Source organism: Schistocerca cancellata, chromosome 8 (assembly GCF_023864275.1).
Source record: "Schistocerca cancellata isolate TAMUIC-IGC-003103 chromosome 8, iqSchCanc2.1, whole genome shotgun sequence".
In the NCBI taxonomy this organism is placed as follows: domain Eukaryota; kingdom Metazoa; phylum Arthropoda; class Insecta; order Orthoptera; family Acrididae; genus Schistocerca; species Schistocerca cancellata.
Window position 1 is genome coordinate 97213245 of NC_064633.1, and position 19250 is coordinate 97232494.

Sequence of the window (19250 nt, forward strand, 5' to 3'; positions counted from 1 at the left end):
GTACACCAACAATGAAAAACAGGCACTTACTGTTGCGAGAGCGCCGCGCACGTCCACCTATTGCAAGAGTCAGCGGCACACTGAAAGTACCTACAATGACGAATCTGTAGTGCGCCAACAATGGAAATTATAAACCAAAAATGTAGCGTGGGGTTGTAGTTAAAGGTTAATGTTGTCTTGATGTTGTGATGCCACCTTTCAACTTTGCCGTTTGATACTGAATGGTAAGCAGTGGTTTTGATGTGGTTTATAACTAGGATCTTTGTGAGATGAGTGACCAATTGATACTCAAACTGCCATTCTCTGTCAGTTGTGATGTTTGGGACTCCAAGCTGTGCAACATTTTCTCCAAAGACGTTTTTCAGCGGAACTACCTTTACACAGCATGTAAAACCGCCAATTATTGAAACTTCCTGTCATATTAAAACTGTGTGCAGACCGAAACTCGAACTCGGGACATGGGCACATGCTCCCCTTTCTTCCAGGAATGCTAGTTCTGCAAGTTTCGTGGAAGAGCTTCCGTGAGGTTTGGAAGGTAGAAGATGAGTTAATGCTGGAAATAAAGCTTTGAGGAGCGGTCCTGTGTCGTGCTTGGGTAGCTCACCTGGTAGAGCAGTTGTTGCAGAAGGCAAAAGTACCGAGTTCGAGTCTCTGTCTGGCATAAAATTTTAATCTGCCAGGAAGTTTCATATCACTGTACACTCCACTGCAGAGTGAACATTTCATCCTGTCGATTATTCTTAAGAGACAGGTGAAGCATTGAGGCAAGGTAGTGGTCGAAATAGAACTAGATCAAGATGTGTATGTGAGAAGTGGCTGTCAGCTTCACTGAAAGCAACACAAACACTGGTTGTATGTTTATAAATTTTTGTTCATTGATAGCGAACACATGTTTTCACCTGCAGTTTTGTATGTTGATTCGCCAATAGGCTTGCATAGTGGTAACATTGGTTCCCATCAGATCACTGTAGTTAAGCACTGTTGGGCTTGACTAGCACTGGGATGGGTGACCATTCAGGTCTGCCAAGCACTGTTGGTAAATTGGGTGCACTCAGCCCTTCTGAAGCCAGTTGAAAAGCTACTTGACTGAGAAGTGGCAGCGCCAGTCACAAAAATTGACAGTGGCACGAAGAGCAGTATACTGACCACATGCCCTCGATATCCACATCCAGTGACGCCTATTAGCTGAAGATGACATGGCGTTCAGACAGAACCATCAGACCTTTCGAGACTTGTCGGTCAGAGAGTTTTATACCACTTTTCAATGAAGACCAGATGAAATGTTACCAAATCGAGATTACTGTGTCTTTGATGTCACTGTGAAAAAATCATATAGTGGGAGAAAGACATGTTGTCGATAGGATGGAGGAATGTATGGCCTGACTTTACCTGCAGAATTATCACAGAGTACCTTTGATTCATCAAATAACAATATTGTTACAAACACTAATGGTAAATAAAGCAGCATTTAGTTTCTGAACAAGATCCTGGACATGAGCTTTCCACAACAGCTTACTATCTATCCGAACGCCTAGGAACTTGAACTGTTCTGTCGCCGGCCGCGGTGGTCTAGCGGTTCTGGCGCTGCAGTCCGGAACCGCGGGACTGCTACGGTCGCAGGTTCGATTCCTGCCTCGGGCATGGGTGTGTGTGATGTCCTTAGGTTAGTTAGGTTTAAGTAGTTCTAAGTTCTAGGGGACTTATGACCTAAGATGTTGAGTCCCATAGTGCTCAGAGCCATTTGAACCATTTGAACTGTTCCGTCTCACTTATAATATGCCCATTCTGTCTGATCAAAATATCTGTTCGTGTTGAATTGTGAGTTAGAAACTGTAAAAACTGAGTCTTACTGTGATTTAGCATCAAATTATTTTCCACAAGCCACGAACTTATTTCATGAACTACATTATTTGATACTGTTTCAATATTACACACAAGATCCTTTACTACCTAGCTGGTGTCATCAGCAAACAGAAATATTTTTGAATCACCTGTAATACTAGAAGGCATATCATTTATATAAATAAGAAACAGCAGTGGCCCTAGTACCGACCCTTGGGGAATGCCCCACTTAACAGTGCCCCATTGGGAGTGAACATCACTACCACTCTCAATATTGCGGAGAATTACCTTCTGCTTTCTGTTCTTAAAGTAAGAGACGAACCAATTGTAAGCTACTCCCCTTACTCCATAATGGTCCAACTTCTGCAGTAATATTTTGTGGTCAACACAGTCAAAAGCCTTCGTTAAATCAAAGAAAACACCTAGCGTTCGCAACCTTTTATTTAATCTTTCCAAAACCTCACAGAGAAAAGAGAATATAGCATTTTCAGTTGTTAAACCATTTCTAAAACCAAACTGAACATTTGACAGCAAATTATGTGAATTTAAATGCTCCAGTAACCTTGTATATACAACCTTCTCAATAACTTTAGCAAACACCGATGGCATAGAAACAGGTCTAAAATTGTCAACATTATCCCAGTCTCCCTTTTTATAAAGTGGCTTCGCTACCGAGTACTTTAATCGGTCAGGAAACCGACCACTCCTAAAGGAAAAGTTACAGATATGGCTAAGTACTGGGCTAACATACATAGAACAATACTTCAGTATTCTGCTAGATACCCCATCATATCCATGAGAGTTCTTCGTTTTTAGTGATTTAATTATTAACTCAATCTTCTCGCTCTTGTCAGTGTCATGGAGGAGCATTTCAGTTAACAGTCTCGGAACACTTTTTTCTAAGAGCGCTATATGATTCCCTGTTGGGACTAGGTTTCTATTTAGTTCACCTGCTATATTCAGAAATTGATTATTAAATACTGTACATATATGCAACTTATCAGTAACACGGACATTCCCACTACACACTGATTCTATATGCTCGACCTGTCTCTGCAGACCAGCCACTTCCTTTACGACTGACCATATGGTTTTAATTTTATCCTCAGACTTAGCAATTCTATCTGCATACCACATACTTTCTGCCTTCCTAATAACATTTTTAAGCACCTTACAATACTGTTTGTAATGGGCTGCTGCATTTAGATTTTGACTGTTTCTAACGTTTTGATATAATTGCCACTTTGTTCTACAAGATATTCTTATCCCTCTAGTCAACCACCCAGGCTGCCTGTTTGTGCTACTACCCTGTTTTGAACGTTCTTACGGAAAGGAACTTTCAAAGAGCACGAGAAAAGTCTTGAGAAAAGCATTATATTTATCTACATCTACATCTACATCTACATTTATACTCCGCAAGCCACCCAACGGTGTGTGGCGGAGGGCACTTTACGTGCCACTGTCATTATCTCCCTTTCCTGTTCCAGTCGCGTATGGTTCGCGGGAAGAACGACTGTCTGAAAGCCTCTGTGCGCGCTCTAATCTCTCTAATTTTACATTCGTGATCTCCTCGGGAGGTATAAGTAGGGGGAAGCAATATATTCGATACCTCATCCAGAAACGCACCCTCTCGAAACCTGGCGAGCAAGCTACACCGCGATGCAGAGAGCCTCTCTTGCAGAGTCTGCCACTTGAGTTTGTTAAACATCTCCGTAACGCTATCACGGTTACCAAATAACCCTGTGACGAAAAGCGCCGCTCTTCTTTGGATCTTCTCTATCTCCTCCGTCAACCCGATCTGGTGCGGATCCCACACTGATGAGCAATACTCAAGTATAGGTCGAACGAGTGTTTTGTAAGCCACCTCCTTTGTTGATGGACTACATTTTCTAAGGACTCTCCCAATGAATCTCAACCTGGTACCCGCCTTACCAACAATTAATTTTATATGATCATTCCACTTCAAATCGTTCCGCACGCATACTCCCAGATATTTTACAGAAGTAACTGCTACCAGTGTTTGTTCCGCTATCATATAATCATACAATAAAGGATCCTTCTTTCTATGTATTCGCAATACATTACATTTGTCTATGTTAAGGGTCAGTTGCCACTCCCTGCACCAAGTGCCTATCCGCTGCAGATCTTCCTGCATTTCGCTACAATTTTCTAATGCTGCAACTTCTCTGTATACTACAGCATCATCCGCGAAAAGCCGCATGGAACTTCCGACACTATCTACTAGGTCATTTATATATATTGTGAAAAGCAATGGTCCCATAACACTCCCCTGTGGCACACCAGAGGTTACTTTAACGTCTGTAGACGTCTCTCCATTGATAACAACATGCTGTGTTCTGTTTGCTAAAAACTCTTCAATCCAGCCACACAGCTGGTCTGATATTCCGTAGGCTCTTACTTTGTTTATCAGGCGACAGTGCGGAACTGTATCGAACGCCTTCCGGAAGTCAAGGAAAATGGCATCTACCTGGGAGCCTGTATCTAATATTTTCTGGGTCTCATGAACAAATAAAGCGAGTTGGGTTTCACACGATCGCTGTTTCCGGAATCCATGTTGATTCCTACACAGTAGATTCTGAGTTTCCAAAAACGACATGATACTCGAGCAAAAGACATGTTCTAAAATTCTACAACAGATCGACGTCAGAGAGATAGGTCTATAGTTTTGCGCATCTGCTCGACGACCCTTCTTGAAGACTGGGACTACCTGTGCTCTTTTCCAATCATTTGGAACCTTCTGTTCCTCTAGAGACTTGCGGTACACGGCTGTTAGAAGGGGGGCAAGTTCTTTCGCGTACTCTGTGTAGAATCGAATTGGTATCCCGTCAGGTCCAGTGGACTTTCCTCTGTTGAGTGATTCCAGTTGCTTTTCTATTCCTTGGACACTTATTTCAATGTCAGCCATTTTTTCGTTGGTGCGAGGATTTAGAGAAGGAACTGCAGTGCGGTCTTCCTCTGTGAAACAGCTTTGGAAAAAGGTGTTTAGTATTTCAGCTTTACGCTTGTCATCCTCTGTTTCAATGCCATCATCATCCCGGAGTGTCTGGACATGATGTTTCGAGCCACTTACTGATTTAACGTAAGACCAGAACTTCCTAGGATTTTCTGTCAAGTCGGTACCTAGTATTTTACTTTCGAATTCACTGAACGCTTCACGCATAGCCCTCCTTACGCTAACTTTGACATCGTTTAGCTTCTGTTTGTCTGAGAGGTTTTGGCTGCGTTTAAACTTGGAGTGAAGCTCTCTTTGCTTTCGTAGTAGTTTCCTAACTTTGTTGTTGTACCACGGTGGGTTTTTCCCGTCCCTCACAGTTTTGCTCGGCACGTACCTGTCTAAAACGCATTTTACGATTGCCTTGAACTTTTTCCATAAACACTCAACATTGTCAGTGTCGGAACAGAAATTTTCGTTTTGATCTGTTAGGTAGTCTGAAATCTGCCTTCTATTACTCTTGCTAAACAGATAAACCTTCCTCCCTTTTTTTATATTCCTATTAACTTCCATATTCAGGGATGCTGCAACGGCCTTATGATCACTGATTCCCTGTTCTGCACTTACAGAGTCGAAAAGTTCGGGTCTGTTTGTTATCAGTAGGTCCAAGATGTTATCTCCACGAGTCGGTTCTCTGTTTAATTGCTCGAGGTAATTTTCGGATAGTGCACTCAGTATAATGTCACTCGATGCTCTGTCCCTACCACCCGTCCTAAACATCTGAGTGTCCCAGTCTATATCTGGTAAATTGAAATCTCCACCTAAGACCATAACATGCTGAGAAAATTTATGTGAAATGTATTCCAAATTTTCTCTCAGTTGTTCTGCCACTAATGCTGCTGAGTCGGGGGGTCGGTAAAAGGAGCCAATTATTAACCTAGCTCGGTTGTTGAGTGTAACCTCCACCCATAATAATTCACAGGAACTATCCACTTCTACTTCACTACAGGATAAACTACTACTAACAGCGACGAACACTCCACCACCGGTTGCATGCAATCTATCCTTTCTAAACACCGTCTGTGCCTTTGTAAAAATTTCGGCAGAATTTATCTCTGGCTTCAGCCAGCTTTCTGTACCTATAACGATTTCAGCTTCGGTGCTTTCTATCAGCGCTTGAAGTTCCGGTACTTTACCAACGCAGCTTCGACAGTTTACAATCGTCTAGTGTATCAGCGCTATAATCATCTTGCCACTCTTGTTCCTTGATAAGGTTTACAAAGGTCTCTATAGCAACTGGATCAGCTTTCCTAAACAGTTGATGACTATATTTAACACGTGTTGCAGCACAAAAATCTTTTAGAGTTAAAATTTGTGCATCATGATCTGAAAGGCCATTTACCTTTTCGCTAACAGAATGCCCTTCTAGTAATGAGGAATGAACAAAAACGTTGTCTATGGTTGTTCTACTGTTCCCTTGCACTCTCATTAGAAAGAATACGATTTGCATAAGATTATATGAATTAAGGAGGTCTACCAGCATCCTTTTCCTTGCACAATCACTTATAAAATTAATATTGAAGTCACCACATATAACTAACTTTTTGTATTTCCTATAAAGTGAACCAAGTACCTCCTCTAGCTTTAGCAAAAATGTTGTGAAATCAGAGTCTGGGGATCTATAAATAACAACAGTTAGAAGTTTAGCCCCATTAAATTTAACCACACCTGCACAACATTCAAACACCTTTTCAGTGCAGTACTTTGAAACATCAATTGACCCAAATGGGATGCCGTTTTTCACATACATGGCTACTCCCCCACACCGCAAAGAGCTCCTCGAAAAGCTATCAGCCAACCTGTATCCTGGTAAAGGAAGCCTCTGAATTATCTCCTTATTTAAGAAGTGATCAGATATACCAATAATTTCAGAGTCAACATCTATAAGCAGTTCACTAACAGTTCTCTAATACCTTGTATATTTTGATGAAATATACTAATTCCCTCATTACTAGGATACGTAAGCTTTGTAGAAAGTGGTTACTTTGTTAGAGAGACTTCCCTTAAGCAGGAATACCTATCAGCTGACTTCAGTCTAAAAAAGGTGCAGCTCTAACACCCACTACTGCAGGAATTTTCCCATGAGTGATCCCACCACCCCCACCTATGCTGTCACCTAAATGTTAATGGCTTGAGGTCTGTGAATATTGTGAATTCCCTGGTTTCCAAAGATAACGAAAATGTTTGACTGCTGAACACATAGCGAACAATTCATGGTCATAAGTATTATAGTTACGTTGTGTGTTGGTGACAGATCTGGAGAAAAATACAAGTTGTTTACATGTTCCTTTTCTCATCTGGTGTAAAGAAGCACCTATAGCAAGAAGTATCATCCATCAAAATTAAGGGAATATCTGTTGCAGTATGAGCAAGCTGAGATGCATTAGTTAGATGTTCTTTTAACTTATTGAACGATCTGTCTGCTTCTCTGGTCCGTGTGACATGGCGATTATCATTCCTCATAGTGTTTTTGCACAAGTTAAGCAAAGGTTGTTGGCTTTCTGCAGTATATTCTAGTATACACCTGTAGCAATTCATCAGTCCTAAAAAACTACTAGTTCTGCTACTGTTTCAGGACGAGAGAAGTCCTTGATTATTTCACTTTTTCTTCTAATGATGAAATTCTTTGATGTGGCACATGATAATCCAAGAATGATATGTCTCTCTCCCCAAAATACGTGTTCCCACGTTAATGTTAAGATAATATTTATCCAGCTGTTGAAGAAGCTCTTGTAGATGTATTACGTGTTCTTCATGTTCTTAAAATCAACCAAAAGACCATAATGAGTCAAGAAATCGGCACCAGTCGTTGGCTGGCAAACATCTGCAAGAAGAAATGGCTATGAAAATCTTTGGCGAAGGCCTGTTTAGAGGATCAGTAGTCTTTTACTATACTGTTTTCGTAATAGAGTTGTGGTTTCCGAACGTTTCTGTTATCTAATACTGTTGCTGGCAATACCTAAACGTGTGTTCCGGGGTCGACCATAAACGGAAATGTTTGTTGCGATACACTATGAACTGCCGGCGATATGATACAGTTTCCTCACTCTGTGAGAAAGAATACGATTTGCATAAGATTATATGAATTAAGAAGGTCTACCAGCATCCTTTTCCTTGCACAATCACTTATAAAATTAATATTGAAGTCACCACATATAACTAACTTTTTGTATTTCCTATAAAGTGAACCAAGTACCTCCTCTAGCTTTAGCAAAAATGTTGTGAAATCGGAGTCTGGGGATCTATAAATAACAACAGTTAGAAGTTTAGCCCCATTAAATTTAACCACACCTGCACAACATTCAAACACCTTTTCAGTGCAGTACTTTGAAACATCAATTGACCCAAATGGGATGCCGTTTTTCACATACATGGCTACTCCCCCACACCGCAAAGAGCTCCTCGAAAAGCTATCAGCCAACCTGTATCCTGGTAAAGGAAGCCTCTGAATTATCTCCTTATTTAAGAAGTGATCAGATATACCAATAATTTCAGAGTCAACATCTATAAGCAGTTCACTAACAGTTCTCTAATACCTTGTATATTTTGATGAAATATACTAATTCCCTCATTACTAGGATACGTAAGCTTTGTAGAAAGTGGTTACTTTGTTAGAGAGACTTCCCTTAAGCAGGAATACCTATCAGCTGACTTCAGCAGACTTCAGTCAGGTGAGTAGCGTACTAGTTCTCCGTCTGAGCTTTAGCGGACTGTTGAGAAATAAATAGACATGGCGGTTGTTTTTTCTTCGTATACTGTTTGAGTGTGTAATGATATCAGCGCACGGAATGTTTCTGTGCACGCCGTGGTGATAACGAACTGCTTCTCGATCGTGACCCAGTTCGTAATTTCTGAATCTGGATCGTTAATTCCGAAGGCTGTCTTTCCAGATGGGAAAGTCTATCATCTTGAGACATAGACGAAACATTTTCCGTACTATATACGAACTGACGGAGCGTTGTAACACCCAAGATTTTGTCGGTCACAGAAACCATTGCTTCGAGATTTACGTCTTGACTAGCTGCTAGTAAAGAACGTGCATTGATTGGTAGTCGGTTGAAGAAATATAGTTCTTAAAGAGTCATCGGTTACTCGCGTTTCGACAAGAGCACGCATATCTCAGAGCAAAGTAGATGATTTCTTATCTCCTAGTTCCACTTCGGTTAGCAATTTTTCGATTTTATTTAACTCTGATATTTCAAATTCTGTAATAAGACGTGTAGGATTTGGGAAGCTGATAATGGTTGCGATATAAAACCTGAAATTGGTGCAGCAGTTTCGCTAGCAAGTGATCTCAAACTCTGTGATCACGTTGCTAATATTCAGGTAATAAATTGACTCCATTTGCAACAAACATATCTTTATATCTTTCGTCAGAAAAGTGGTATTTTCAATGCCATCTGCGATATTTCCATACCGGTGTCGTTCTATAATGAGTATGCTATACCAAACATATTAAAATTGCCGCAGTAAAATTGAAATAATATTTTTATTGACAGTCACAATGGGAAAGATAAACAGATAAACAAAAGACTAACTGCTCAAATGCATATACACAATTTTTACAGAGCTTATATCACAGTCTAACATGTTGGACTGTGGTTTATATATTGCAAATTCGGCTTACGAAATCAACTTTGAGGGCCCCAAAACGGGGTGATTGTCCCATATAGCCAGAATGGCATTTGGAAAATAACAAAAAAAAAAAACGAAAACCAATACCCACCTGTTGAAGTTACGTGGTGTAGGTTGACCGTATGAGAGACTTATTTAACGTAATGCATATTACTTAACAAAAGAATCGTTTACTTATTGAACTCAAAATCTAGCAGTCTAATATATTTGTCTGGGATCTCTTCATTCAATCAAACTGAAAACAAAATCCACTGAAAATATTATATATATATCGATAGTCGAGTAGCGTTGACAAGTGAGATATCTTCACGTAAAGGACCTATGTTTGTTGTGTTACGTTTTTTTCGTTATCTGTCAACTTGAATATTAGAAATTTCATAAAGCGAAAGTACTCAATGGACAGCAAATATGAAGCACTGCCAACAGTGCCTTCTGCATCTGTTTTCCACGACAATGGAAGCCTATTTAGGCATAAAAACGCTGGGGCCGTTAGAAAGCAGAAATTGTTGAAATGGATTGGTGGGTCAAGAGGAATTTACTTTTTACACTGATTGTTAGCGTTTTTAGCCCTGTCGTCTTAAACTTAAAATGTGAAGCTTAATGGCTAACGCACCTGCCTAGTAAGTAGGAGACCTGCCTTCGATTCCCGGCCTTGGTACAAAATTTAACTCACCACTTGTCTGTGTGCGTAAAATCTTATCTCTAAGAGACTAGTAAAGTCTCTGAAATTGTATCTTTTCATTTATTATTTTATTAACTATACCGTTTTTTTTCGCACTTTCTGGGGATGCCGACGGTATAGGAAGACTGTTCACACCACACATTTGATACAGTAGAATCTCTTAGGAAAGTCTGCCGAACTCATTTTATGTATCTCAGTTTAACGCTGTACATAGTTGCTGCTGATAATTTTTACGTGTTACCAGAGAATTTCCGTTGTTCGGCTTCTTTACATCCTTACTTTTGTTGATAATCAGTTCTGACGATATCAGGTACTTGAATACACCGTGATCCATGCCAGTCCTAATTGTTCATATGGAATCGGGAACCCGTTTTGTGTATTCTGCCAATAACTAATCCATGTAACAGGTTCAATGGAAATTGCTATGTCTGGAAGGGGGCCAACGATCCATAAAGTACGCCCAGTGGTACAGTTTTTAGTGAAAGTATTTACAGTTGAGATTAATAGAGAAAGTTCCTAGCGTTTTTATTGACAGATAAAGGGGAAGTAATAATAGCCAATATATTATTTGTGACAAACTAAAATTCAGCGGATGACAAATGTACCTTTGCACACATTCTACAGGATATTGTAAATGAAGTGGAAACAGCCTAGTTTTGTAAAAGATACAACGTACATTTTTCAGGTGTTCACTGACTACCAACACTCTGTGCCAGTAAAGAAATGTAAATAACAAGTTGCTCTTAAAATTTTGGATTTAGGCTTGAATAATCTGCAGTGATGCTATGAAAAGTAACATTTATTAGTTTAGGCAGGAACTGTTCAGTGAAATGTGCTACTTACGGTGAGATGCTAATACATTGTCAGTTTCATGTAAGTTCATTCTTATGTACTGTGGTAATTACCCAAAATTTTTAATGAGAGGTATAGTATAGTGTATGACATACTGTTCAGGTACAGTATCAGTATTAGAAAGAAGCAACATTAGAACCATGTTCACCGGAGCAATGTCCTTTGTTTCCATACAGTGTTTCAGGTAAATCCCACCCTTGTTATTTTCACAAGTCTATAGATGATTTCTTCACTCTACATTTCTCTTCAAAACTATTGCTCAGTAAGTGACCAGACATTCCTACCTACCTCACAACCAGTGAATAGCTGAATCTTTCCTTCTGCAAGAACTTGTTGAGTTGAGCTTATGCTCCGTGTTTGATAATTTAAATGTCAGCAGGAACTGATTAGGGAAAGATCTAAGCAGTTTCACGAATGCAAAAAGTCGTCACTGTAAAAGATTTTAGGTATGTTGTAGCAGACAGTTAAAATATCACCAGTCTCAATCACTTCCTTATAATTTGCTTTTGTACATTTTATTCATTAAGATGGGCTATTTCTCAACTTTCATTGGTAGACTGTCAGTAATAACACCAGTCAAGATGCACATGCATCACAATTATCTTCTGAGAAAGAGTTGGTTTTTGCATCTAAACATCATGTGCTTATTCTTTGCCGAAGCAAAGATTTTGTTTGAGATAGTGGAGGAAGGGCTACTTCTAGTACCACAGTGTTCATTTTTTGGTGAAAGCAATGTCCTAAAACTTTTAAATACTTCTCAGACACAGTATGTCACTTCTTTATTAAAATACTTCCAGTTTAGACCATTTTTGGGCATTAGGAGTGACATGAATTACAGGTCATGCAACTGGACACAGTCATTTGTATCAAAATCACTGTTACCCATTAGCTGTATCAAAATTATGAAATATGGGAAAGCAACAAAGTTAAACATGAGGCAACATGCAGTGATTTTGGTAAGGAGGGTTATGCTATGACACTGAATGGGACAGTAAACGGTATCGAAAGGGGTCAGGGCTATAGTGTGGAAAGTGAACTGGTAGAGACAATTTCAATACATTAAATAGCTAATGATGATTTTAATACAAATGATTATGTATGGCCTTTATTAGTGTCATTCTTAGTGTCTGATGATGGTCTGTTGTTGGACATTTCAATAAAGGAGTGATGTATGGCTATAATACAGTATCATAGTTTTTAAACAATGCGCATTGTTCTAGGGGGCCTCATAGTAACAGCTGCATGTGAGAAACTTATGGAGAAGTGCACATACTATTTCAAATATTATTCTTGCACTTTTCTTCCATACTTCCCAGTGTGTAGTGTTTAACAGCTGCTGGTACAGGTCCATACACTCTACTTTCGGAAGTCAAATCACTGAATATTTACTGTATCATCCTTTATGTTTCTGCTTGCCAGTGCTGCATTGGAGTTGAAGGGGACATAATGTGGTTTGATACAATAACATTCTAGTTATCACAGTGGAGCAAGCCAATGGTACATTATTGAAATGTTTCATCATATGTTATGCAGAATGTGTCTGAAATGTTTTGTCGTAGTCTTTCATGTGTTTTGTTAAAAATTTGCCATTTAGTTCTTGTGGGTGGCTTGGTTCGTATTATTTACTAGACATACACTACCTTACAAAAAAAATGAAACACCCAAAAAGGGAAGAGGAAATGAAACTTCATGGACTGAGAGGGTATGTGATGCTATTTCAGTGATGAAAAAATCGAGGCAGATTTACAAAAACTTTGGCTGTATCAGCCCACTTATTAGTATAACATTGCAGCTTCCTCTGGCCTGAATGCGTGCCCTGGTTCAGTTGGTAGCATAAAGCCATTCTATCCTTTCCTGAGGCAAACTGGAAAACAATTATTGTAACTGGTGCTAAATAATGCCACTGGGAAAGAGTTTATGTCCAAACTGGTCCCACATATGTTCTGCCAGGGAGAGATGTGGGTATCTTGCTGGCCATTGTAGTACTTCAGCATCATGCAGACAGTTCACGGAGACACATGACGTATGGGTGAGCATTGTCCTGTTGAAATATGTCACTGCGGTACTGACACATGAGAGATAGTACATGAGGATGCTGGATTTATGTTACATACCCGTTGTGCCATGAGAGTTCCCTCAATCACTATTTGAGTAACACCACTTTGTCTCTCCATAACATTGTAAGAATGAGACCTCTCCCCATGTCTCCTCCATATTTGCCGACAGTGATCATCAGAGGTAGTGCAGAAATGTGATTCATAAAGACAATGCAACACCCTCCATCAGCAGTGCATGCTTTCCCATCACGGCACTATTCCAAACATAGCCATTTGTGTTGTGGTATTAACTACTGTCTATGCATTTTGCGATAGTTTTGTAGTCTTGCTGCTGCTAGACACCCACCAGTGCTGTGGGAAGACATGAACTGTTGCAGTGAGTCTATTACCTGTTCTCAGATGTCAAGCACAGATGTGAAGGAGTGCTTCTGCTTCCTACACAATATGTCAATACTCCCACTGGTGGTAAGATGTGGTCAATTGAAACCTTGACGACACGTATGCCTCCCCTCAAGTTCCCATGCAGTTTGTCAGGCCACTATCGCATTTGAATGCCCCACAGATCTGGATACTGCATATTTCAACCAGCCAGGCAAATGAAGTTCCACAGTGATGTTCTTTTTGAACTCTTTTTCAGGTGCTGATAACACTGTCTCACATTAGTTTGCAGCATCTCCACATATTTCACTGTGATCACCCAACATCTGGCACTGTTTGCACCTCTTATATATCCTACCTGGCAACAAAGCTAAACATGAACAGCACAAGCTCTCTGGTGGCAATTCTACCTGTCATAGAGAATTGCAACTATAATAATTTTCACACCTGCCAGTGGTGTGTACGTGTACAGGTTTACATCGACATCTGACCACGTGTTTCGAGTGCCTCACTTTTTTGTGAGGCAGTTTATATAGGTCTAGTGAAGATGGTGAATGTATTCAAGAGCGTGATACCGTTGTCCTTCAATGATTCTTTTTTTTTCCGCATGTACTGTCGATTGTTACCTTACATCCTAGATGAGAATCCCTAATTTCCAACTTAGTCTGATATTTTCAAGTTTTTAATGTGTCTGAAGGCTTGAAAACAAGAACAACCCCAATCAAAACTCTATTCTAGTGGCTGTGCCATTAGTGTGTCTGTTTATGTTTTGCTAACATTTTGTCTTATTAGTGATATCACCCATTGGTCATTTCTTGAGGCTTTAATTTCCACAATATTAATGATGTTATTGGAACATCAGTGCAGTATCACTTTATTTACTAATCCCATGTTGATGAAGTAATGAAATTATTATTCAAATATTTGTGATGTTTATAGGTACTGAATATCTTTCCTGCAAGATTCTTGAAGTTTGGATGTAATGTAATGTATCCACAGTCATGTATGATAGTGTCTAGAATCTTATACATACAAAGAGGTATATATTTGTTAGTTTCCAGCTGCTGGTGTTATCTGACTGCTGTTAAGAATATGCAATGTGTGTAATGTCAAAAGCTTACTTTCTATGTACAGCACATTGTTGAAAAGGGATTCTAAAACTGTGACAAAAGAAGGAAATTAAAAGAGGATAGATGAGTGACAGTAGGAATTCTAGAATGAATGAAGGTAAAAAAATGATGATGATAAATTTGAAAAACAGTCTTAACTCCAAGAAAAAAAAATAGATGTACTGCAATCAAAGATTTCAAATTCAGCATATTTAGGGTTCAACCTACAGACAGTGACAGATGGTTCACTACTTTAAAGGGAGCAGTATGATTAGATATGAATAGAAGGGATGCTCACAGATGAGCACTTAGATCATGGAGCTCTAAAAGAATAAGGAAAATTTTGTGCAGAAACAGAGAAGTGGATGTACAACAGCAAGAGTATGGGTTAAGAAATCTCTCAAATCCCAGAAGTGAAGGAGCTTCTTTTCCATCCCCTTATCAAAGCATTCATCCTCTTATAATTTTTGTCCTCTCCACAAGACTGAACCTGTAGGTCTCAAACCGTTTATTATTATGTGCTTTGATCATGCTAACACCTCTATTCTGCTACATCCATATACATAGCCGTCTTATTAGATATTCTTGTTGATAAAACATCAGTGCAGTTTTTTTTTTTTTTTTTTACAATGCCATTACATACTGAATACATTTCTCTCCCACCACATAGTAACTATCCAATTGTAAATATAGTCATGGAGGCAAGAAAGACCTATCAAGGAGAAATTGTTTCAGTTTGTTTTTAAAGTTGTTTCTGCTCTGTGTAATACCTTTCATTTGGTGCTGAGATTATCAGATATTTTTATGAGAGTGTAATTTCTTATTTTGTGAACTGTTATTCATGTATGATCAAGGTCACTTTTTTTTTTTTTATTTCTAGTATTCCACTTGTGAATGCTAACATTTTCAGATTGTGACCAGTGGTTATGACAATCTTCCTAACCAAGTAAGTCAAACTCAGACATTTGCAAATGTTCGTATTTAATTTGCCGCCTGATGCTCAGTTTCATCTCTCAGAAAGTTTCAATGTGAGATACAGTATTTTAGAATAATAGAAGAGACATATTGGTAGGGCAAGTTAATGAGTTGGAGAACAACCACCTGTGTGAAACACTGCTTTGTTTTTCCACACATGATATCTTGAAAATAGTTGGCATAGGTGGGCAATTAAGTTATGTTTTTCTACATTTCCAAAAGATAATCACCACTTCATCAAATTGTCAACTAATAGCCAACAAAGAAACAAATATGTGATCGGCTCAACAAATTTTTGGCTGATATGGCTTAGTATATATGATAGATCTGGGATTCATCTGCAGGATAGTGAATTTTTTTAGGCTCGTTTGTGTGCCTGTTGACGATGACTAACACCTGTATTATTTGGTGAGTCGTTATTATTACTCCTAATTTATTTACATTGTGCAAGAACTTTCCATACCATATTTAAACTTTCAACTGCTATCACTAGCATCCATGCAGTATTCTGAATGAAGGGTGTGGCAACAGACTGATCTAATCTGTAACAGAGCCCACTGTCTAGATTAGTTTGGATGGTAATAGTTCTGTTCTGGATTGGTAAAGCCAATAAATATGATCAAAAGCAGCATTCCTACAGTCTTGTACAGTTTAGTTAGTGATAAAGTGACAATTAATGCTTAACAAATGAGCTATGCATGTTTCACAGAAAGTTGCTTTGTTAATGATTTCAGCAATCAAAGTAAATGGATGGCCTATACCAGTAACTCCTCTTTATCCAAAGATAATCTATTATTTCCAGTGTTCACATTATGTATTTCGTATACTTACTGTAGGCATAAGATAAAGGAGATTAGGGTGCATACCAAAGCATAAAACTATTTACCCTTCACTTGATGTGAAAATGAGTATGAATGTAAATGGCTGGTATTCAAACAAATTGCCACCCTTCATGCACTGCACTTTGGCTTGTAAAGTACACACATAGGTCTACATGTAAACATTGATTTTGTATTTACTAAATTGTTGAGCTATTTCTTTGAAGCTAAATATGAAATTAGGTCATCATCCATTGTTCAGTGTGCCATATTTTTCTGTGCAAATTGGTAAATGTTACAATTATTAATTTTCCATATTACTTAATAGAAATGTGAAACTGTACTGCCATACGTGTAAAATGATCAGATTTATGGATTGTTTCTGTCATGCATTATCTCTGTTTTTTAATTGTATGCTTTTTTTCTTTGCAGGCATTCTTTTTATTGTGCTGACAGTCTTTGGATGTGCATTTTATCGGATTGTTGCAGAAACCAAGCATTCATCTAATTTACTACAACAAAATGTCTTCCATCTTTTGTCTACAAGGAATTCTGCAAAAATCTATATGTGGGATGTCTCTGGTGGTAATAAATTGTTTTGTTTCACTCATTTTCTTTCTCCAACTTTCATCTTATTTTCGTATCTTCAGGCTTTGTGTCTGATCAAAGTTACTGCCTGTAATGAATAAAGTGGTGTCTGTACCATTATTTGTGCATATTAGTCAATTATTGGGAAAAAGAAAACACGTTCTACGGATTAGAACGTGGAATGTCAGATCCCTTAATCGGGCACGTAGATTAGAAAATTTAAAAAGGGAAATGGATAGGTTAAAGTTAGATATAGTGGGAATTAGTGAAGTTCAGTGGCAGGAGGAACAAGACTCTTGGTCAGGTGAATATAGGGTGATAAATACAAAATCAAATAGGGGTAATGCAGGAGTCGGTTTAATAATGAATAAAAAAATTGGAGTGCGGGTAAGCTACTACAAACAGCATAGTGAACGCATTATTGTGGCCAAGATAGACACGAAACAGTAGTACAAGTTTACATGCCAACTAGCTCTGCAGATGATGAAGAAATTGAAGAAATGTATGATGAAAGAAATTATTCAGATAGTGAAGGGAGATGAAAATTTAATAGTCATGGGTGACTGGAATTCAAGAGTAGGAAAAGGAAGAGAAGGAAACATAGTAGGTGAATATGGATTGGGGCTAAGAAATGAAAGAGGAAGCCGCCTGCTAGAGTTTTGCACAGAGAATAACTTAATCATAGCTAACACTTGGTTCAAGAATCATGAAAGAAAGGTTGCATTAGAAGGTATCAGATAGATTATATAATGGTAAGACAGATATTTAGGAACCAGGTTTTAAATTGTAAGACATTTCCAGGGGCAGATGTGGGCTCTGACCACAATCTATTGGTTATGAACTGTAGATTAAAACTGAAGAAACTGCAAAAAGGTGGGAATTTAAGGAGATGGGACCTGGATAAACTGAAAGAACCAGAGGTTGTACAGAGTTTCAGGGAGAGCATAAGGGAACAATTGACAGGAATGGGGGAAAGAAGTACAGTAGAAGAAGAATGGGTTGCTCTGAGAGATGAAGTAGTGAAGGCAGCAGAGGATCAAGTAGGTAAAAAGACGAGGGCTAGTAGAAATCCTTGGGTAACAGAAGAAATATTGAATATAATTGATGAAAGGAGAAAATATAAAAATGCAGTAAATGAAGCAAGCAAAAAGGAATACAAACGTCTCAAAAATGAGATTGACAGGAAGTGCAAAATGGCTAAGCAGGGATGGCTAGAGGACAAATGTAAGGATGTAGAGGCTTATCTCACGTGGGGTAAGATAGATACTGCCTACAGGAAAATTAAAGAGACCTTTGGAGAAAAGAGAACCACTTGTATGAATATCAGGAGCTCAGGTGGAAACCCAGTTATAAGCAAAGAAGGGAAAGCAGAAAGGTGGAAGGAATATATAGAGGGTCTATACAAGGGCGATATACTTTAGGACAATATTATGGAAATGGAAGAGGATGTAGATGAAGATGAAATGGGAGATACGATACTACGTGAAGAGTTTGACAGAGCATACATGGAAGAATACTGGAGATATTAGAAGGTATCAGATAGATTATATAATGGTAAGACAGATATTTAGGAACCAGGTTTTAAATTGTAAGACATTGGAGTCGAAACAAGGCCCCGGGAGTAGACAACATTCCATTAGAAATACTGACGGCCTTGGGAGAGCCAGTCCTAACAAAACTCTACCATCTGGTGAGCAAGATGTATGAGACAGACGAAATACCCTCAGACTTCAAGAAGAATATAATAATTCCAATCCCAAAGAAAGCAGGTGTTGACAGATGTGAAAATTACCGAACTATCAGTTTAATAAGTCACAGCTGCAAAATACTAACACAAATTCTGTACAGACAAATGGAAAAACTAGTAGAAGCCGACCTCGGGGAAGATCAGTTTGGATTCTGTAGAAATATTGGAACACGTGAGGCAATACTGTCCTTACAACTTATCTTAGAAGAAAGATTAAGGAAAGGCAAACCTACATTTCTAGCATTTGTAGACTTAGAGAAAGCTTTTGACAATTGACTGGAATACTCTCTTTCAAATTCTAAAGGTGGCAGGGGTAAAATACAGAGAGTGAAAGGCTATTTACAATTTGTACAGAAACCAGATGGCAGTTATAAGAGTCGAGGGGCATGAAAGGGAAGCAGTGGTTGGGAAGGGAGTGAGACAGGGTTGTAGCCTCTCCTCGATGTTATTCAATCTGTATATTGAGCAAGCAGTAAAAGAAACAAAAGAAAAATTTGGAGTAGGTATTAAAATCCATGGAGAAGAAATAAAAACTTTGAGGTTTGCTGATGACA

At 38.7% G+C, this 19250-nt stretch overlaps 1 protein-coding gene across 2 annotated transcripts in view; it reads left to right on the forward strand.

Moving 5' to 3' along the window:
- The window catches only part of LOC126094529 (myogenesis-regulating glycosidase-like), a 48437-nt gene that overhangs the window by 17193 nt on the left and 11994 nt on the right, over window positions 1-19250 (forward strand). The window contains exons 1-2 of one of the 2 annotated variants that reach the window (XM_049908947.1): window positions 9801-10009; window positions 16794-16946. In XM_049908947.1, coding sequence (XP_049764904.1) covers window positions 9886-10009; window positions 16794-16946 — 277 coding nt within the window. In that variant the 5' untranslated portion in view covers window positions 9801-9885. Of the gene's footprint in view, window positions 1-9800; window positions 10010-16793; window positions 16947-19250 lie in introns of those variants that run through there. The other variant, XM_049908948.1, reaches the window with a different exon arrangement.